At 38.6% G+C, this 18,553-nt stretch overlaps 1 protein-coding gene across 8 annotated transcripts in view; it reads left to right on the forward strand.

The window, feature by feature from the left end:
• RASSF8 (Ras association domain family member 8) overlaps positions 1 to 18,553 on the forward strand; it is an 88,713-nt gene that overhangs the window by 54,764 nt on the left and 15,396 nt on the right. For 6 of the 8 annotated variants that reach the window (XM_064516229.1, XM_064516236.1, XM_064516219.1 and 3 more), the window contains 2 exons: positions 7,348 to 7,424; positions 10,904 to 11,094. In XM_064516229.1, the coding sequence (XP_064372299.1) occupies positions 10,992 to 11,094 (103 nt within the window). In that variant the 5' untranslated portion in view covers positions 7,348 to 7,424; positions 10,904 to 10,991. The remainder of the gene's footprint in view (positions 1 to 7,347; positions 7,425 to 10,903; positions 11,095 to 18,553) is intronic. The other 2 variants (XM_064516223.1, XM_064516258.1) reach the window with 1 other exon arrangement.

Below are 18,553 nucleotides of genomic sequence, written 5' to 3' on the forward strand. Positions count from 1 at the left end.
CTTTTCTGATATACTGCATTTATGTAACTTTTTTACTTTAAATACTGTGTTTTGGATGTCTGAACTCCATAACATTTTACATCTTGTATAATTTTAGGTCTTTAGTTGCTCACTATCTTATCTTAGCAGAAACTTTTGGTAGGTACTTCCACTTGATTTCTTTCCAGGACTTAGGTTTTGTGCCAGGTAATTATGCTTCATAAGCCATTATAGCCTCTTAATATTACCTGGCATTTTACACTTCCATAGCTGCATAGTACACGATCAATAAGTATTAGAAAGACAAGCAATCAATTCTCATTTAAAAGAAAATTAACCTAACCCTTTTTGTCCTTAACCCTGTCTGTTCACCATTCACTGCTCTTAATGGCTAACTCAACATTTCTGTGGAGAGTAGGAATCCACAGAAATGGATACTGTTTGGGGGGGTTTATTGAGAACCTCACTCTCCAAGAGCAGTAGAAAACAAAAGTGGACTAATTGGATTTTTTCCCCCTGTTTCAAAAAGTAAAAGCAAACTAGATTTGTACTTCAGAAAGTGCAGTGTAATGGTAGTCCGTAGAGCACACAAGCACTTCAGCTTTTGTCACAGTGTACCAAGCAGTTGATCTTGTTTCGTTTACTGTTTTGAGTCACAGTGCCTGGCATCCCAGGCATCTTGTAATTAAGTCCAGAGGCACATGGTGAAGATCCACCATGATGGGAGGAATGATGCTAAAACGCCTTGTGGTGGGATGAGTATACTCCCAAAAGGCTTGATTAAGTTGCCAGTCTCGATGCTTTCCAGGAGCCCTTAAAGCAGATCGTGGTTTGTCCTGGGCTGCTCTCAAAAAGGCAATAGAAGCCCTTAGAAGGAGACACGTGCTGCCCCAGGGTGTGTGCAGTGTGCACCGGGAGTCCCTGCAGGCAAGTAGAATCGGGCTGGTTAGCATGAAGAGAAGTAGGGTCACAATGTGCCATCTTTTGATCCCTTGTGCTTTGGAAGCAGGTTAAGGAAGAATTTGGAGGAGGATAATGAGGGTTAACCAGTAATTTGGAGTTTTTCTTCTATGCGAGTGTGTAAAGTGCTTCTTGAAACTTGTAAATGAACTATAAAGTGGAAGTACAGTTAACTTGTCTGGAAAAATGTATGAGAAGCAAGAGAAAGGCAGATATAAGAGCAGAAGGACTTCTCAAATGAAGATGACTAGCTCATGTGTGATGTATTGGAGAAAGGGGAGAGCTACTTAACTCTATTCCAGGTTTTCACAAGTCTGCTAACTCCAGAAAATTATCCTGACGCAATCCTCCTGGGCAAATGAGTAAATGGACAAGATGGGATTGCTGAGGGTGCATTGGGGAGGTAAATGCAGTAGTTAAGGCATGAGATGAAAGCTTGTAGCTGCATGGCCTCTAATGAAAAGTAGTGTCTCAGAAAGAAGGAATGAAATGTAGACAGTATGTGAAGATATGGAGGGAATGGGCAAGTGGAGAGTGGTGCTTAGTTGCAAACTGTTGCAAAAGAGAAGGAAGGTAGGAAGAAAGCTGAAGGAACACTAAAACATCCTTTATGGCTATATTGAATATGAACTAACAGTTACCTATTTTCCATTGGTGTTGCAGGCTTTGAGTCTTACTTAGTTTTAATTTTTATTAGCATAGAATCATGTTCTTCCTGAACAGCTATTTGCTGGTTCATTCTGTGAATGCTGTATGTGGTCTTTGTAAGGCTGCTTCCCAAAGGAAAGTAAGTATATATAGTGATGTTACTCTTCTCTACTCTTCTTACCCTTCCCCAGTGCATTTTGGACGAAAAGTCAGGTTCAGCCAAATTTAAAGAGGATGAGCATTTTAAGAGATATTAAGTTCATAACAGTTTCACTAAAGTTACCAGCTGAATAGAGAAGAGAGACCAAAGTATACTTCCATCCTGAGGGGGTATTACAGTTCCTTAGCCATTTGGAGACAGCGTGGCTAGCTGGTCAGAGCAGTGCAGACGTAGCCTGGAGCTGGCTGTAGCACTGCCACAGCACCCTCTGCCTGTCCCCAGCCAAACAGGTAGAAGGTGATGCCCGAGGGGGAATCCCTGTGTGCTTCTGTATGCAGCTTGGTTAGCAGCCTGAAAGGAGGACCAGGGGGATTAAGTGAGTCGATGCAGTTGGAGTATTTTAGTCTATAACCTATTGCTGTATATTATCACTATCTCAGATTTTGCTCAGACAAAAAGCATTATCCAAACTCACAATGTCTAGAGATGGGAAATACTGAAGTGATCCAGCTGAGGCCTATAAATAGAGAATAAAAGAAACAAATTTTTTTCTTTTGGGTTTGAGGAAATAAGGAACTAAGCACACCCAAGAGCAAATTTTAGAAATGAGTATCTTTTTTTCCCCTCTTTCTTACCTATATACTTACCTAAACTGCTTAAAGGTGCCTTGTAGGAATAAGTTCTATTCTCTCTTTACCTTGTGGACTTTTTTCTTCTGTGTTTTCAGGAAAGCCACTCGAAATTTCTTAGATATGTTTAATGAATAAGGTAATCTTTCTCTGAAGAAAGCTTTGAGACTATTATCTTTTTTAAAAAAGTATTATGTTGGTTGAGTTAGAAGTGCCTCACATTATTTCTGTTTCAGAAATTGCATTTAATTACAACACGATTTTCCTTTCTCGGTAGCTGAAAATTACCATGGCTTTAAACTGTGTATTTAATTGACTTTTAAAACTTATAAGCCAAATCATTTTTAAATAGGTATTTCAATTGTAATATGTATTTTGTAATGTATTACTTCAATGAAAGTATTGAAGTGGAGAAATTAGCTTATTTGCATGCAACTTTCCCAAAGATGTAGTGGAAGAGGGAGTTGTGCTTTGGCCCATATCTCGAAGTGTGGGGAGTATAATGTGTTCCTATGATTCCCTCCCCCCCCCTAGCTTCATGAATTTCAGCTCACATTTAGAGTACAAGGAATGCCTTAGTATGACAGCTGGGACTCAGGATAGCTGTGGTCAAATGACAAACCACAGCAAATGTTGCATGTGTTCTTGAGTAAAATGTAAAGAAAAGATTTAGCCTTATAAAACGAAAGGTTAAACTAGTTCTTGCCAAAGTGGAGCAGATTACATCATTGCCTTTAGTGTAAATATTGGCAATTGCAGACAAATGTCTTCAATCAAACCCTCAAATGGCTTTAAGTGTTTGCAGACAAAACATAAAGGGGAGAGGGAGATGTGGACAGGTGGGGCTGTGTCTTCCCTGATCCTAACTGAGAGAATGACCTATTTTCTGTTCTTTGAAGCTAGGGCATCTAGAGGTATAAGGCAATTTTGAAGTAGGCTATATGTATTGCAATTTCAATATAAATATTTCTCCTGCAAAGAAATAACTTCCTTATTCCTCTCCTTCTTGTTTTGTTTTCTTTTATACCCACACAGTATTTAGACTATATGTATAAATGTGACTTCTGCTTAAAATTGCTGCTATTAGTAGAGCTGTAGTTGGTATTTTATCTGATGTTCTGTATATTTGAAATTAATGACAAACAAGTTCCAATTGGGCGTAGGAAGTCATTATTGTTGAAACCATATGTCTGTTTAGTGCCAGTGACTTTAAGTTGTTTGTCACAGAACTGATACACAACAGTCTCTCCTTTGCTAACATCCCTGGAAAAGGTATCTTCTGCCACAAAACAAAATGCATCCTAGTTGCTAAATGCTCTCAGGCTTTGCTGTGCTGCCACCAATAATCAGACCCTTCCTAAAACTGTGGCAAAAAGTGAGGTTTTTCATAATGAGTTTGTTCAGCCCGTCACCTCTAGTAGGATTGTGATGATTCATGTTGATAATTTTGTTTGATGTTGGTAGCTGGAATAAAGAGAATGAGTTTGTTTCACGTAAAGCCACCTGCAGATGATAGTTTAGTCCTAATCCTGAAACAGATTCAAGGTTTTGACTTAAAGTAAATAATTCTGCTTGAACCTGACCCAGACTTGTATCAAAATAAATACCATTAATTTCAAGAGCTGAAAGCACTGTGCAGGGTATGGTTTTGTTTTGCTGGTACATATCCTAAATATAATGCTCTTAACTCAAATTTTAGACTTGCTTTGAAATTATCTGACTGACCTCTGGTTAGTAGAGGCAAAGATCCTTGGGACTCTCTGACTTAACTGAGTTCTGCCACCATCTCCTAAACGTTTTTTGTTTTGTGTACCTTAGGTCTATATAGAGCTTAAATTCTATTTATATCTAATCTTCACGAAAGGAGACTATTAATTTTGAAGTTGTTGTTCCTGTTGAATTAATTCAAGTGTGAGAATGTGAAACTTGCTGCTAAAAATGCAAGGTTATGTTCTTAACAGTGACCAAATAAAGAGATTTTAATAAGCCATCTGCTTAATTAGCTCACCTGCTGCTTTGTTTTCTTTCAAACCATTTTGTGGTGATCCTAAAGTGTTCTGAAACACTGAGCTGTGCCAAGCCTCATTGCCTCAAAAATGTGAGTCAAGGTACAAGGTGTTACAGAGGGTGGTGGTTTTGAAAGTATTACCAGTCTAACTATCAACCTAATGCAGCAACAGTGGGCTAGAAGTTAGTTTTCTATGAAAGCATGCAAATTTTAGGTACAGTCTGTGATCATGAAGCTTTCTAGCTACCTCATCTCCCATACTGCGGCCCCCAGATTGATAAATCGTGATTTGTGCTGCAGTTGAATTTTTGCTACACCGTGTCTCAGGTTTCCTCAGCTCATTACTTTTAGTCATGAGCCAACTTGGTGAAGCTAACTGATGACAGTGAAGGAAGAGCACTGATGCCCTGTTGATGAATTTGGGGATGATTTAGGTATCCTGTTGTGGCCTTCAGCTTAACTGAATTATTCATTAATTGTCATGAGGGACAGTAAAGACTTGACTCCATCAGGCTCCATCTCTTCTGTTGACTAGGGAAGAAAGGGGAAAAGACATTGTGCTGAGGTCTCTGACCAGACAGTAGTCAGCTCATTCTGGGTAACTGAAAAGGCAACCGAATTTACATATTGGCCAGATGGCTTAGAATGGCAGACACAGCACAGTCAAGAGATACGGGGACTGGGTTCAAGACATTGTGAGGGAAGATGGCACCCTAAAGACAAATGAACTTCATGAAATCAGACTGAAAATGGATTTTAAATATTGAAGTTACTAGTATAATTGTCAAGGCAAAGGGATTATTTTAATTACTAATTCATTTGATATTTGTCACCAATAAAATTGATTGTTAAAAGAGATGACAAAAGGTGTGTTTAAATCCTTCACCTCCTTTTATTCCCCCCCAAACCAAACACCCAGATTAATAGTAAATACTTCTAACCAGTTCTCTTCCATTTTGTTTTTTCTGCCCATCTCTATGAGAGATGGGGGATGCTCTGTGAGTAGGGGGAACCCCTACTTCAAAGCAACATTTCTTTTCCATATTTTTTTTATCTTCATTGGGCTGCTTAAGAATAAACTGTGAAGTTTTCAACAGCTCCTGGACTAGCCAGTTGAGGCTTCTTGGATGCAAGTAAGTTAGTAATTTACATGGGAAACTGAATTTTGGACTTTGGGGGAGTTCTAGATTATCTGGAGACCAGATTTCTGTCAGTCATTGTTACAATCTCTTGTAATTAAGAGTTTGTGTGAACATGTATATTGGTGTTGTCTGGTCCTGTTACAGCTAGTATATAGTGTGTGCGTGTCTTGGATAACAACTGTGGCATCTGAATTTGGACCTGTTTCATATAGACAAGTGTTGGGCTATCTTTTCGCCAGTCCCAGGTGAGGAAAATTCCTTGCTGCTAAGCTCCCTCTGAGCCTCATTCCCAACACTACCATCTTTGTGGCTGTGGGGTCTTCTGTTTGTTTGAAGCAGTGCTTATTACCTCTGAGCACTCCTCTCGTAGATCAAAAGAATAACACTAATAGGAAGTCACTTAGTCCCACTAAAAATATAGATCCTACCCCTTTGTAAACATTTTTGTTTACAAGAAAGTCCTGCATTCACAACAAATTTCAAAACCAGAACCTGCTGTTATAAGTTTTTGCTGTTCTTTGATGGGAAGCAGAATTTCTTCTGGAATATTTCCTGTTCATCAATCCAAGGGAGGAGGCTTTTTGGTAAATACTAGCTAGCTTGTTTCCAGTAGCCGATTATCCATTTGGAAAATGTTACTTTATTGCTCTACACAAGAGTTCGTATGCCAGGGAAAGTCTGCCAAATGCATCCCTGGTCACCAAGGGTAATGTCATACCTTTCTAGATGTGTTTATAGGCCTTTTCAGGGTAGCTGAACTGTCTTCTTTGTGCTTGGTTAATTTTTGTTGATTCAAATTCTTGCTTGCACCTAGCTATTCTTATTAACAGCTTCCAAGCAGCAACCTGCATAGAACAAGCCATTTATTTGTCCAAAGTTGGTGTTGTATCACAACGGGGAAAAGCAAGCAATTTGGGCCAGTGCATAGAGAGTGAGAAACGGAGGAAAAAGTGGCAAACTCTATGCAATGTTTATTCGTAGGTAATTGTAAATTAAGGCATGATCACTTTTAAATATACTGAACAGCATGCTACTTATTTAGTGGGGCAAGCAGAAAAAGAATTACTGGAATATTTGGAGAAATTCTGCAGTTGAGTTCAGGTGCAGCAGAATTTTAACCCTGATTTCAGATCCATGCAGCTTTCAGTTGACATGGACCTTGTGAAGATTAGAGATGAGGTGAAATCAGCATCTTAGTTTTAGCTCTCATGGTTTCCTCATGACTTAACACTTGCATCGAAGATAGATAGGTTTTGCAAGCATCTGCTTAGACTATCTTTCTCCTAAACACACACAGAGTGCCCTGCATGTTTTATCAGCTCTGCTCATCTGTGAAGCATCAGCCTTTTTGTAGTTTGTATACAAGCTGTGAAGAGGTAGCAAAATAGCAGCATATATGTATGCTGGAGTTTTCTCTACCTCCTCTTCCCCCCCCCCCCCCCCCCCCCAAAAAAAAAAAAAAAAAGAAAAAGCCTAAAAGATCTCAGCCAAATAGGACAAAAGAAGGATTTAGGGAAACCTGCTTAATGCCTGGCAAAGAGAGTAAGTGAGGAGATTCCAGACAAGGTAGTGAAAAAGAGAAAGCATGTGAGAGAGGAGAGGATGTGGCTGAGCCATGTCCAGTTTCAGGTGTGTGGTTCCTATCACAAATACCTGTCATTACAGAGCTCATCGCTGAGGAACTGGCGAAGAGCAGGGAAGCTGTGATCAGAGGCATGATTCAGCTTGTGTCCCTCTCCACAGTAAATTAGCTTTCTGTTCCTATTCCCGATCATTGCCAAAATAAGTTATGTGTAAGATGAACTATTTTTGAACTTACAGGATTATGAAACCTCAAGTGAGCTTTCTGCCTCCACCTCTTTCCACTTGCTTCAAGAGACATTTGTATGCTATTGGAGGTAAGCGTTGTTTTGCCTTCTGTGTTTTGAAAGCATGGAGTACGTTTTGGACAAAAGCTTAAGTGTGAATAATATATTTGGGGGCTGTCAAAGTGGACCTCAGTGAAAAGGCAAATGAGGCCATTAATAGTACATGAATTAACTGTAAACAAATAAAGAACTGAATACATTCAAAAGAAAAACAAATACTACTATAAAAAGTGGTATGGAGATATAATTGGGAAGCAGCGAGAGATACAAGGCCAAAAGTTTCTCTCTTCAGACTTTTCTGTAAACTCTAACTGTGTAGTCCTAGAAACTAAATTTATTCTAGATTATTTTTGATTTATTATAAGTTAGCTTTGTTTAGAAACTATAATGTGACAGTGATTTCTGTGTACAGATCATAAGTTTCCAATACTCTGTGAGCATTTCATTTTTAGTGACTGACAGATCTCTGAAAGCATACCACTAGTGATTTTGGTGCACACAGTCCTTTGAGTCCTGCACATTAGTCTATATTATCTTTCTGATGGGAGCATAAACTGCAGGCTGCTTTTATTGTTTCACTGTTGCTATTTATTCTATTAAAACTATCTGCCCGTTAAAAAAAAAAATAAAAAGAATGGCAGTTATTTCCCCGAACTCAAACTGTTTCGAAGAAACTGTTCAGATCATTTGCTGCTTTAGTGAATGTTATTTTAAAAACTGGGAGTGTCAGCAAGTATTGCCGTATTAAATGGTGCCTCTTTTTAATTTTTTTCTTTTTTTTAAAAAAAAAAAAAAAAAAAAAAAGACTAACATTAGGAAAACAGATGACCAAAACTGATCTGCACTGAATGCAAAGCTGTTCATTATGTGTGCTGACTGTGGGGGAAAATGCGCTTGCTGGCTTGCTAAATTGAAATAATAGTTTGGATGTTGACAGACAGCAAAACAATTAGAGCTGTTGGATTCTTTGCTGACGTGTGTGTTGTCACATAGAGAGACGACTTGTTTTGTGCCAGTAAATCTGAACTATTCAACTCTCAGCAAGATACCAAGTTAATTAATAAAGTTCCTTACAGTTGGGCTTGGAATGTGAGGTCTGTTTATTTGTGAAGACAACCTTTCCAGGAGTAAGCAACAGAAGTGACTGATAGGGCCTTTTCTGTGTTTTCTCAGTCACTGTTAGATCACAGGCTGACAAAAGACCACCTTCTGCTTAGTTTATTGGTACATTAAAATGGTCTTACCTGGCTGAACAGTTTCTGTATTTGTATACTATTAATGCCTGTGGATAGTAGGTTTTTTGTTTTGTTTTGTTTTTTTGAAGTGTGTAACTCTTCAGGAAAACATTTGTTTAAAATATTGATCTCTCTGGGTTTTTCAGGTGCTTACTAATGTCTCTGACTATAATTCTGTGCATGTTGGTATTCTTAAAAGCTTTCAGTCTTTTGTGGATTAATGATACAAGCATATTTTGAAATCTGATTTTACTGGTACATTTGGATTTGAATATTCTTTTTCTTTTGTGTTCTGAGTGAGTACTTCTGGGCAAGGATTTCTGGGTGTATGCTGGACTGACTTTACAGCAGAATTGCCTTGTACTTCTCCATTAAAGCTCGTCCTGTCAGTCTGTGGTGATGGCTCTGGCTCTAACAGTGTTTGAGGTGCAGTGTTGCTGAATGTCACAGCTTTTCTGATGAGGATCAGTGTGTCTTCTGGACGATGTGTTGATGTTTGTCAGTTGTTAAACCAAGTATTTGGTTGCAGAAAGGGGAATAATCTTTCTATTGTAGCTCTAGGGCTGGACTAATGTCTCTCTTTAATACAGAAAGAATTGTTTGCTTTCTAAGGAGAAAGCAGTTCTGATAACAGATTGTAAAACATGGACTATACTAAGTATTTACTTCCTAAGTTTTTCTGCCTCCAAGTGCAGTTCTGTTAAATCCACCAGCATGATCAGATTCCCTTTTTTGTGTAAACCAAGCCTGCTTGCCTTCACTGATCTTCTCTAAAGAACTTTCAGATTTCTTTCTCTGTGATGTCTATTTTCCTGGTACTTAACTCTTCAAAAATATTTTCATCAGTTTTATCATTGTATCCATGGGGAATTACCTGAATACATGATCTGCTTTCAGTGTATTAAGGTTTATGTATTCTTCTATCTGCTTAAATAACCTAACTATCTTGTAAGCTTTTTAAAAGGCAAGGGAAAAAAAAAAGTCACCAGTATTGAATTTCTTTTAAAAGTAGACAATGCTTCCTTGGAGTTATTTTGAAATTTTTCAAATCAGCATCTCTGGAGTTCCAGCAAGAAATTAACTGCTGTGGGACGTGATCCGGATGGATCTGTATATGCAGAAGAAAAACAGTTCCTAGTAAAGCTGAGCCTGTAGCAAAACCACTTGTATTCAGATGTGCAGTTAACTCGAAGTTAACATTTGACAAACTTTGAGCACCTTGACTGTTGGTAATAAGGCAGCAGAGGGCAAATGGCTGATTTCGAAGTCGTAACCTAGCTCCCCAGATTTGTAACTCTCTTCTCCTCATTCTTTAAACTTTTGCTGGTATTTGAATCAGTACAGGAAGAGATTTTGAGAGTCAGAGCATTTTGTTTCAAAAAAGCAGCTCTCTGAAAATATAAAACACACTCACACTCACTTTTTTTTTAATACTTGAGGGTTTTTTTAATGGGATTGGGAGCTAATAAACCACATCAGATGATGTGACTTTAGCATTATTACAGTGAAGTAGAGCCGTGTTAATAAACAAGAATTGTATAGATGAGGTGGTGTGGGTTTTTTGATTTAATACTATAGTGTGCGTGGAAAAAAACAAGGATAATAGCCAAAGTCTGTTTACTTATAGAACTGCTACAGTGTTGGCAGGGGCTGAAGCACCTCAGCAGCATTTTCCCCAGTGCACCTCTTTCCTCTAGAGAAAGACAGAAACAATCTCTGTTGCCAGATTGATTTCCTTTCAGGACTTTCCAGCACTGGTACTAAATGCATAGGTATACCTATATTAGGAACCTTCAACTGTTTTTGTATGGAGAACAAGGTTGGACTCCAGGATGGCTATACATTAAAAACATCTCCCCCTTGTTTTGCCACACCATCATCTACCACCACCACTAGGGATTATTGGATGAATATTGAAAGTGTCTTTATATAAAATCAGTTTGCTGAGACATTCAGGCAATAAATAAAGGAAGTGGGGCACTTCTTAGTGGAACCATTATGGTTTTATTCTGGACTTGTTTACTTGATACTGTTTCTTCTGATGCTCTCTTTGTAATCACTTTTATATTTTGGGAAATAAAATTAACGAAACTTCTGGTATATCTAAAAGAACAGAATGGGTAGGTATGGCCAAAGCATGGGGCTGTTCCTGTTACTGTTTTTAAGGAAATGAGACTGCATGCCTTTTCCTTCCAATAGACGTTAGGTTAAATTTGTTTACTTTTTAAATTGGAAATGCCTCACAATAAACATCTGGATTTTTCTCTCTTCTAGCTGCTGAGTCTGCTGCATTGTTTCTGGTATATCTACAACTATGACTTGACTGACTTGCATTCATGGCTCTTGGATGATCTGGTGAACCATGGAGCTCAAAGTATGGGTGGATGGAGTCCAGAGAATTGTTTGTGGGGTGACTGAAGTCACAACATGCCAGGAGGTTGTGATAGCTCTTGCTCAGGCCATTGGTAAGTAACCCTATTATTTGGATTCCTGGGAATGAGGTGAAGATTTTTTTTTTTCTTTTTTTTTTAAATGAAGTGAAATTGATGGGAGCTGAGGTTGCACTTGAATATTAGAACATGAATGTATAAAACACAGTAGGATAACCTTGCAGTCTCTTAGAATGCAATGTAAGCTTGCAGCTTTTTTTTAAACCTGCTACAGATAAGAAAAAAAAATATCACTTTGAAATCTGTAAACTTCCATTCAGTACAAGTTTATTCTCTAAATAATAGTATGCAGCTGTTTGTCATTGTAAATGCAGCCTGGACTAAAGACAGTGCTAAGCTATCGATGTTTTGAGTACCAAGACAATATTAAAGCAGTGCAAAACAACTGGTTGGCTTACACAAGCTAGTGACATTAACTGAAATTACACACACTAAGTATCCCTAACTGTGTTGGGAAGAGTATAGATCAACAAAATAGGTCCTTCAGGTTCTCCTCTTACCCTTGCACGCCACCTGACTCAGTAAATGAAAGGGTATCTTGGTCTATTCAGTGTTAGCTATTTGTTGAACAGTTTATGCAGACACAGAAATATCTTTCAGGCTCCAGTGCAAGAAAATACATTCCTTCAGTCTTGCCAGATCTTTCTCAGTGGTTAAGGGCATCCTGAATAAGAATTTCATCCCTTCAGCGATTCCTATGCTGAATCTTATTTTCTGCCAAAATTTTATAATTGGGTTTACGTACTGTTTAAATTTAGACACTAGAAGTACATCCTATGTAAAATTAAATCCATAATTTAAGGGCTAGCTTTCACATTTTTCACTATTCCAAAGACTTTGCAAGACTGTTAGTGCAGTCCTACTCAATTGCAAAATCATTTATTTTTGTAATTAAAAAAACAAAGCCATAAATGTTAACTAGATATTCAACCTGTAATTATGGTCACACTAGATATTCAACCTATAATTATGGTCACAATTTGTCTGAATTTCTGTATGTTTGTTTAGTTAAATATACTTCTGAACATCCTTTTCATATACTTTCAGTGGAAGAAGTAGTAGAAGTAGTAGAAGAAGCAGTAGAAGTTTTACACTTTTTTATTTTGTATTATAAGGGAATTGAACACAATGCTAACTTGTGTATGCTCTATCTGTATGCATCAAATACCTTTAAAATGTCCTTCAAAAAATGTAGAAAGTCAGTATGTCTCTAAAATATGGATTCAATAGTTAACTGGTAAGTGTGCTTCTACTGTTTGTGTTAGTGGCAGCTTTTTATTTAATGCTAATTGGTTGATGAATTGCTTCCGTCTATATCTCATTTTCTGCCTATAGGGTTTTTAGACACTATTATGCCAGTGTGATTATTTGCTAGCGATGGTTAAGAAGTGTTATGTATAAATCGGTTGTTTGTAGTAGACTTTTCTGTTCTCTCTCCCATCCTGTTTCCTTTGCCTCCTGCCCCAAAATCAAAATGTCGAACTCCCAGGTCTATACAATACTCCCATGTTATTTCCCTTCTTTGTTTTTTCTGTATCCTCAGTTATTAGACTGAGATCTGAAAAGATTCCATCAGTCACAATTAAGCCAAATTAAAATAATCTAAGGCCATGTACCTTTGGATACTCTCTTTTGAAACAAATATCCTCACTAGAAAACTTCTGGAATAATTGGGCCCCAGTTTCTCAATGGAGCTGCTAGGACTTGTTAAATACCAATATTAATGACACTTGTCTTTAGCAAAGAGGTATCTTCCAACCCTTTTGTCAGGCCATTCATCAGAAAAGCAACCATATGTCTGCTCCTTTGATTTGGCCACATGTACTAGCTTACCAGGAATTATTGTCACTTGAATTTGAATGGGAAGCTATTAAAATGTATTCCTTTAGCTCTCACCTGACATTTGGTGGTGGAAAGCAGCCAGTCTTTGGCTTCCTCCTTGATTGGCTGTGATTTTATATTTTCCATTTTGCGGTCTGGCTCCTTCAGAAGTCACATAGCTTAGCAGGACTGTCTGTCTGCTGGCCTGTCTTCAAAGTTCTTCAGATGTTCCTTTTGTTTTCTCATGTCTGATAATTTGTTGCTGGGTCCTTGATTTAAAAATAATAATAAAAACGCACAGCCTGCTTCACTGAAAAATCTGAGATATGGGCTGCAACAGGTATGTTGTTCATGTTGAAATGCAACATTAGGTGCATCTACAAATTAACTGATGTTACAGCCATATCCACTGAAGAAAGTACTAGTACTTGTCAGTTCCCTTTTAAGACATCTATAGTTCAGGAAGCTTCTCGTGGACAAACAGAAGCTGCCTCTGTCCTAGAGGGTATAAAAATAATGCTTTACAATGTATTTCAAAAATGCAAAAATGAAAGTCTGGCATAGAATCACAGAATTGGAAGGGGCCTCTGGAGACTGTCTGGTCCAGCCCCCCCATGTTAAAACAGGGGCACCTAGAGCAGGTTGCCCAGGACTATGGCCAGTTGGGTTTTGAATATCTCCAAGGGTGGAGACTCCACAACTTCTCTGGGCAACCTGCTCCGGGATTCAACCACCTACGTGGTAAGAAAGCTTTCCCCCTGCCCCCTTAGGTTTAGATGGAATTGCTTGTATTCCAAGAAATTACCTTCCCTGTCACTCGATCAAATGCAGGGCCCTGTCTCCTGATCTCCCACTGTGATAAGGGCAATGAAAAGATTTCCATCTCTTTTGGTTTCCAGCCCTCCCCTCATCTCATGGAAAGTCAGTAATAACATAATACTTTTGTGTTCTGAAGAAAGCTTTTTGGCATGCAAAGACATGGACTTATATTCTAGGGTTATTTTAGTCAAAAATAGCAAGTCGTACTAGGCTATGACCACTTACACCAGATTCGGTCCCATAACCAAAGTGCAGCCTAATCCTTTGGCAATTAGTCGTTCTGTCACTTATCTTGCCTATATAGTGCTCCCTGACCTATTCCTTACAAATTGGTGTCTGTTGCTATTACTCGTTCAGTGGAAAGGCCTTGAACATCTTTTTCTTTTTTTTCTCTCCCCTTTGGGTCCGTACTCCTGATGGTTATCATCTGTTACCTGTTCTTGCATTACAGTCTCCTTGTCCCACTGTCTATCTCTTGGTCATTTAGAAATAGTAAATGATTTGCCTCCAAGTTTCTGTTCAAATTAGCTTTTAATTTCTATTTTGCTTGAGGCTAAAGGGTTTGAGTTGAATTTCGATCCTCATTGTTAAAGTCTTTTGGCAATCCCAGTAAAGCTAATTTTTTTAAAAAATACATGTGTATATATATATATTTTAACAAATGAGGGAGAGAATGCTAGCAAATAGATGTAATTTTGGATGCTATAATTGGTGGTGTCTCTAAGTTAGGAGGAGTTAGAAATGCCTTAGCTGGAGGGAGGGTCTCTGGAATTCTGTTCAAGTAAGACATAAAACTATCAAGCTGCAAGTTTCCAGAGTGTGAAATCACCTCCCACTGGGATCTTAGAACACTTAATATTACCTTTTATGAGTTTTATCCAGTACTGTTTTATTTCTTTTTTTAACTCAAGCTGCTTGCAGATTACGAAGTAGCAGGAAGACTTGACCTTATAATACAAGTCAGAGAAATGATCTTTTCAGGATGAGAAACTAAGCCCTCACCAAAATGTAAAAAATAAACCACAGCACACAGCTTAAATGGAGAACCATGAATCTTTTTTAAAAAATACTTTTGCTAGGAGAGATGAGCTAGCTTTTATCACATTCATCATTGTCTACTTTAAAAATATGTATTTGACAGCAAATTCTGCATGTTTTTCTGCTTTGCTAGCTTTTCCATGCATTTTGTGAAAATTATGCTGGGAACAGCTTCTTGCAAAGGTTGCGTACTCATTTTGATTCCTCCTCTTAAACTGGGCAACTGAAAACAAGTGAAAATTGTTGTTTTCCACCTGTTGTATGTATTATGAGATGGTAAGCAAATCAAGTCAGGGTTCTGTTTTGCAAAGTGTTGTATGGACTTAGAGTCCAAAGAACATGAAGATTCCATTCAAGAAAAAAATCATTGTAATATTGGGGAAAAAAACAGATACCAACCTGAAGAATATGTGCCAATTGTGTTAGCTGACAGATTAGGCAAATGCGGCTGTGAAGTTTTTTTTCTAATTTTTAGGTTATTTTTAGTAACTGTGACTTTTGCTAGATATTTTCCATTCAAATCTAAAAGAAAAACCCTCCAGAGAAATACAACGATTAGCACAGAAACAAATACACTTGTCCTCTTTCTTCAGAATTGATTTCTTCCCAGTTCTCCCCCCTGTGAGGACTTATGTTGCATTTCTTGGGATTTCCTTCCCCTCTGGAGACTAGAGTGGATCCTCTGTAGCCAGAATGACATGTGTGTTTCCCGAGAGAGAATCTTTTAGTGTACAGAATTTAAGCTTGAATTTCTCAGCAAAGTCCTTTTTTGTTTTCTGCTCTCATCATAATTTCCAATGGTAAATAATTAAAACAGCAAAATTGCTTTAAGTAGTGCTGTGTATTAGGGCTGCCTGGCTATAGCACAATATCAGGAGAATATGGACTCACTGAACAAGAAGTACAGCTATCTCTTTAAAATTAAGCAAATGCAGCCATCAGTTCTTTATTGCTGTTCAGTATTTTTCCTCTAAGATAAACAGGTAGATTTATAGAAATAAAGATTTGTTCAAGCTGTTTCAGGCATGTGTTACAGCATTGTAAGGCTCAGCCACAGCTGTATCTGGAAAAATCATATCATTTCATTGCTCTGCTCCCCTCCTCAGAGTAATTTCTGCTAAAGCAAGTGCCAGAGCTGGCTGTGAAACACTTCAAGAGAGAAAGAATTTTGTACTGAACTCAAATCATAGTGCTGCCTCTGAAGAAGATTAGAAAAAGGGAAGGACAGTTGTGTACAAACTGGAGTTTTCAAACAAAAGCCAGTGTTGCTTAAACATTGATTTAATCACATAGTTTACTGCTAAATTTAATTGAAAACCTGGGTGTGCTATTTTTGACCCCAGAATTTAACGGATTCATTCTCTCCTGCTTCAAATAGCAGCATTCATAGGGATTATAGGAAGTACAAGGAAGCTGCATGCTGTGGTGATCCTCTGGTGTGATCATATAAGCTTAACAGTTCAGAAGCGTAGTCACAGTACCACTGCTGAAAGGCATGATGGTTGGGTGGGAGGATTTGTTGCCACCTTTAATGATGTGGTACGTCTAGTGCAGCAGTGGCACGTGCAGCTGGGAGAGGGGCTGGTTTATCTGCTTTGCCATGTCTTGCTGTCTGACCTTGGCCAAACTGCTTCCCTGGCTCTCCTCTGTACTGCTTTACCTTTCTAGGAAATCAGGCCATCATGTGTTACACTAAAAGAAGTGCATTACTTTGGGGTGCTTTGACAGGCAGTTGAAAGGATGAAATGATTTTAAGTGCATTGTTTTACCAGATGGTGATAAACTCTTTATATGCTTTTGTTTAAGAGAAAAGATAATAGTAATAAACCAAGACTTCAGTCCTGATAAAGACTTAAAAACACATTTGCGAGCACAGCCAGACCAAGTGAACTAAGTAGATCTCCCTCACTGTCAGTAGATGTAAGCATATATATTTCTTTGGATGTGTTTTCCTAGAACTGGACCACTATTCTGATTTTCATTGTTTTGCATAGTTACAAACTGTGGCACAAGTTAATAAATCTGAGTAATATGAGCTCTCTAATCTCTATTTTAAAGGCTTTTTTTAATCTTTTAATCATTTTTGTCATTTAATGACCTCTCAGGTAGCTAGAATGGTATTTTTTTTAAATTGATATGGGTGTTAACTTAAGTATCACATAATGAATGAAATGTCAGCTTCGTATTTCAGAAGGATTCAGTTCAAATCATAATGGGTTTATTAAAATTGCCAGCAGTTACTTTTCCATCAGTGCTGTTAAAGATTCAGGAGCAAATGCTGTTGCCGTTTAGGTAAGGCAAACTATTTTCTCTGAACTGTTTCACTTGTTCTGAGTTCTTACTATAAGATTTCACCTATGCATTACTTTTCCTTCTTGATGCTTCATTGCTAAGGAAGACACCATCCTGTCACCTAGGGTTGGAAGGCCACCTGTGGGAGATGAAGTTGGTCAGAAAGCTGTGTCCAGGCTTGGGAAGGGGTACATGCGTCAGTGTCCCCCAGAGCTGTGGTCAGTCAGGGGCCCAGACTGTGCATGCAGTTGGCATACCTGGTTTTACTGCTATGGACACGTGGGCACAGACTGATAACAGTATGCATATTCTTCCTGTGCCTTGTTCTGAGTTTGGGCTGCTAATTCAGATTTAGTTAGAGAGCTAGACTAGCTTGGCTTGCTTTTTAGTGTGGCGGTCTTAAAACCTTAGTGTAACATAATACTTAACAGAAGCTGCATGCTTTTCAGACTCTGCCTGAATGCCACCTTGCAGGGAGGGTCTTTGGCACAGGGCCCACTGCAGAGTAGGTGACAGGATCCCTGGGGAAAAATGGGAGCTAGAAGCATGCCTGCCAGAGAGCAACTCTGTAAGGACCTAGTGTGTCCTGGGGGTGTTAGGGAAAGAGGAAAGGCTGGGAGCAAGGCTGCATGAGGTCTGGTGACAGAGGCCTGCTTTTGCCCTCTCCCTTCCCCCCAGGCCCTTTCCCTAGGGAAGAAAGATACCTGAGTATTTAAGACTACTCATCTCACCACCTTTTGCAGGAACAACTTAGGAGACAACACCTGCTTGCACTGAGTTGCTGCTGTAGTCCTGGCCATGAAGCATGGGAGACACTTAATGAGAGGATGGGTCTCGCATGATGCTTAAAGTAAACTTCTGTAGCCTGACTGGAAAGACAAGGCAAAGATGTGTGTTGTACGTGGTGTATTGTTCTATGTGCATACAACAAATGCAGTCCCTGTCCCCAAAATGCTTTGCATGTATAGGCTAATGCAGTCTTTTGGAGGGAGGACAGAAATGAATCATTTCTGTCTTGAAACACAGTATTGATAATCTCTTGAGTTTGAGTCCTATCAAAGTGTTGCATGAGAAGCGTTACTACTGCTACTTTTCCTTTTGAACTGTCACTTTGGTTTTAGCAGCAAAAATAGTTGCATACGTGTACTGCTGCAACTGGAAATGCATACTGAGAAGCTTTAAAGTGAATAACAGTTATGTATGTCCTACTACCTTTGTTGAAGTATAATTTAAAAGTCCACCTCTTGAGAGTTTAAAAAAAAAAAGTCTCAAGTAAATTGTTCCTTATATTTCATTCGTTTAATCACAGTTCATTGTAATGGAATCTGTATCAAAATCCTCAGAGCTAGGTCAGTCTCAAACCAAGGCTACGTTGGGTGGGCATGTGACATGGGCATTCGGGTCCAGAGCTTGGTGTTTGGCTGTACAGAAGAGCAGCAGCTGATCCAGGACATTGATTGTCGTTAGCTCTTTAATGTCTCATTGAAAAAGTTGTACCTATGGA

This window comes from Dromaius novaehollandiae, chromosome 1 (assembly GCF_036370855.1).
Source record: "Dromaius novaehollandiae isolate bDroNov1 chromosome 1, bDroNov1.hap1, whole genome shotgun sequence".
Classification (NCBI taxonomy): domain Eukaryota; kingdom Metazoa; phylum Chordata; class Aves; order Casuariiformes; family Dromaiidae; genus Dromaius; species Dromaius novaehollandiae.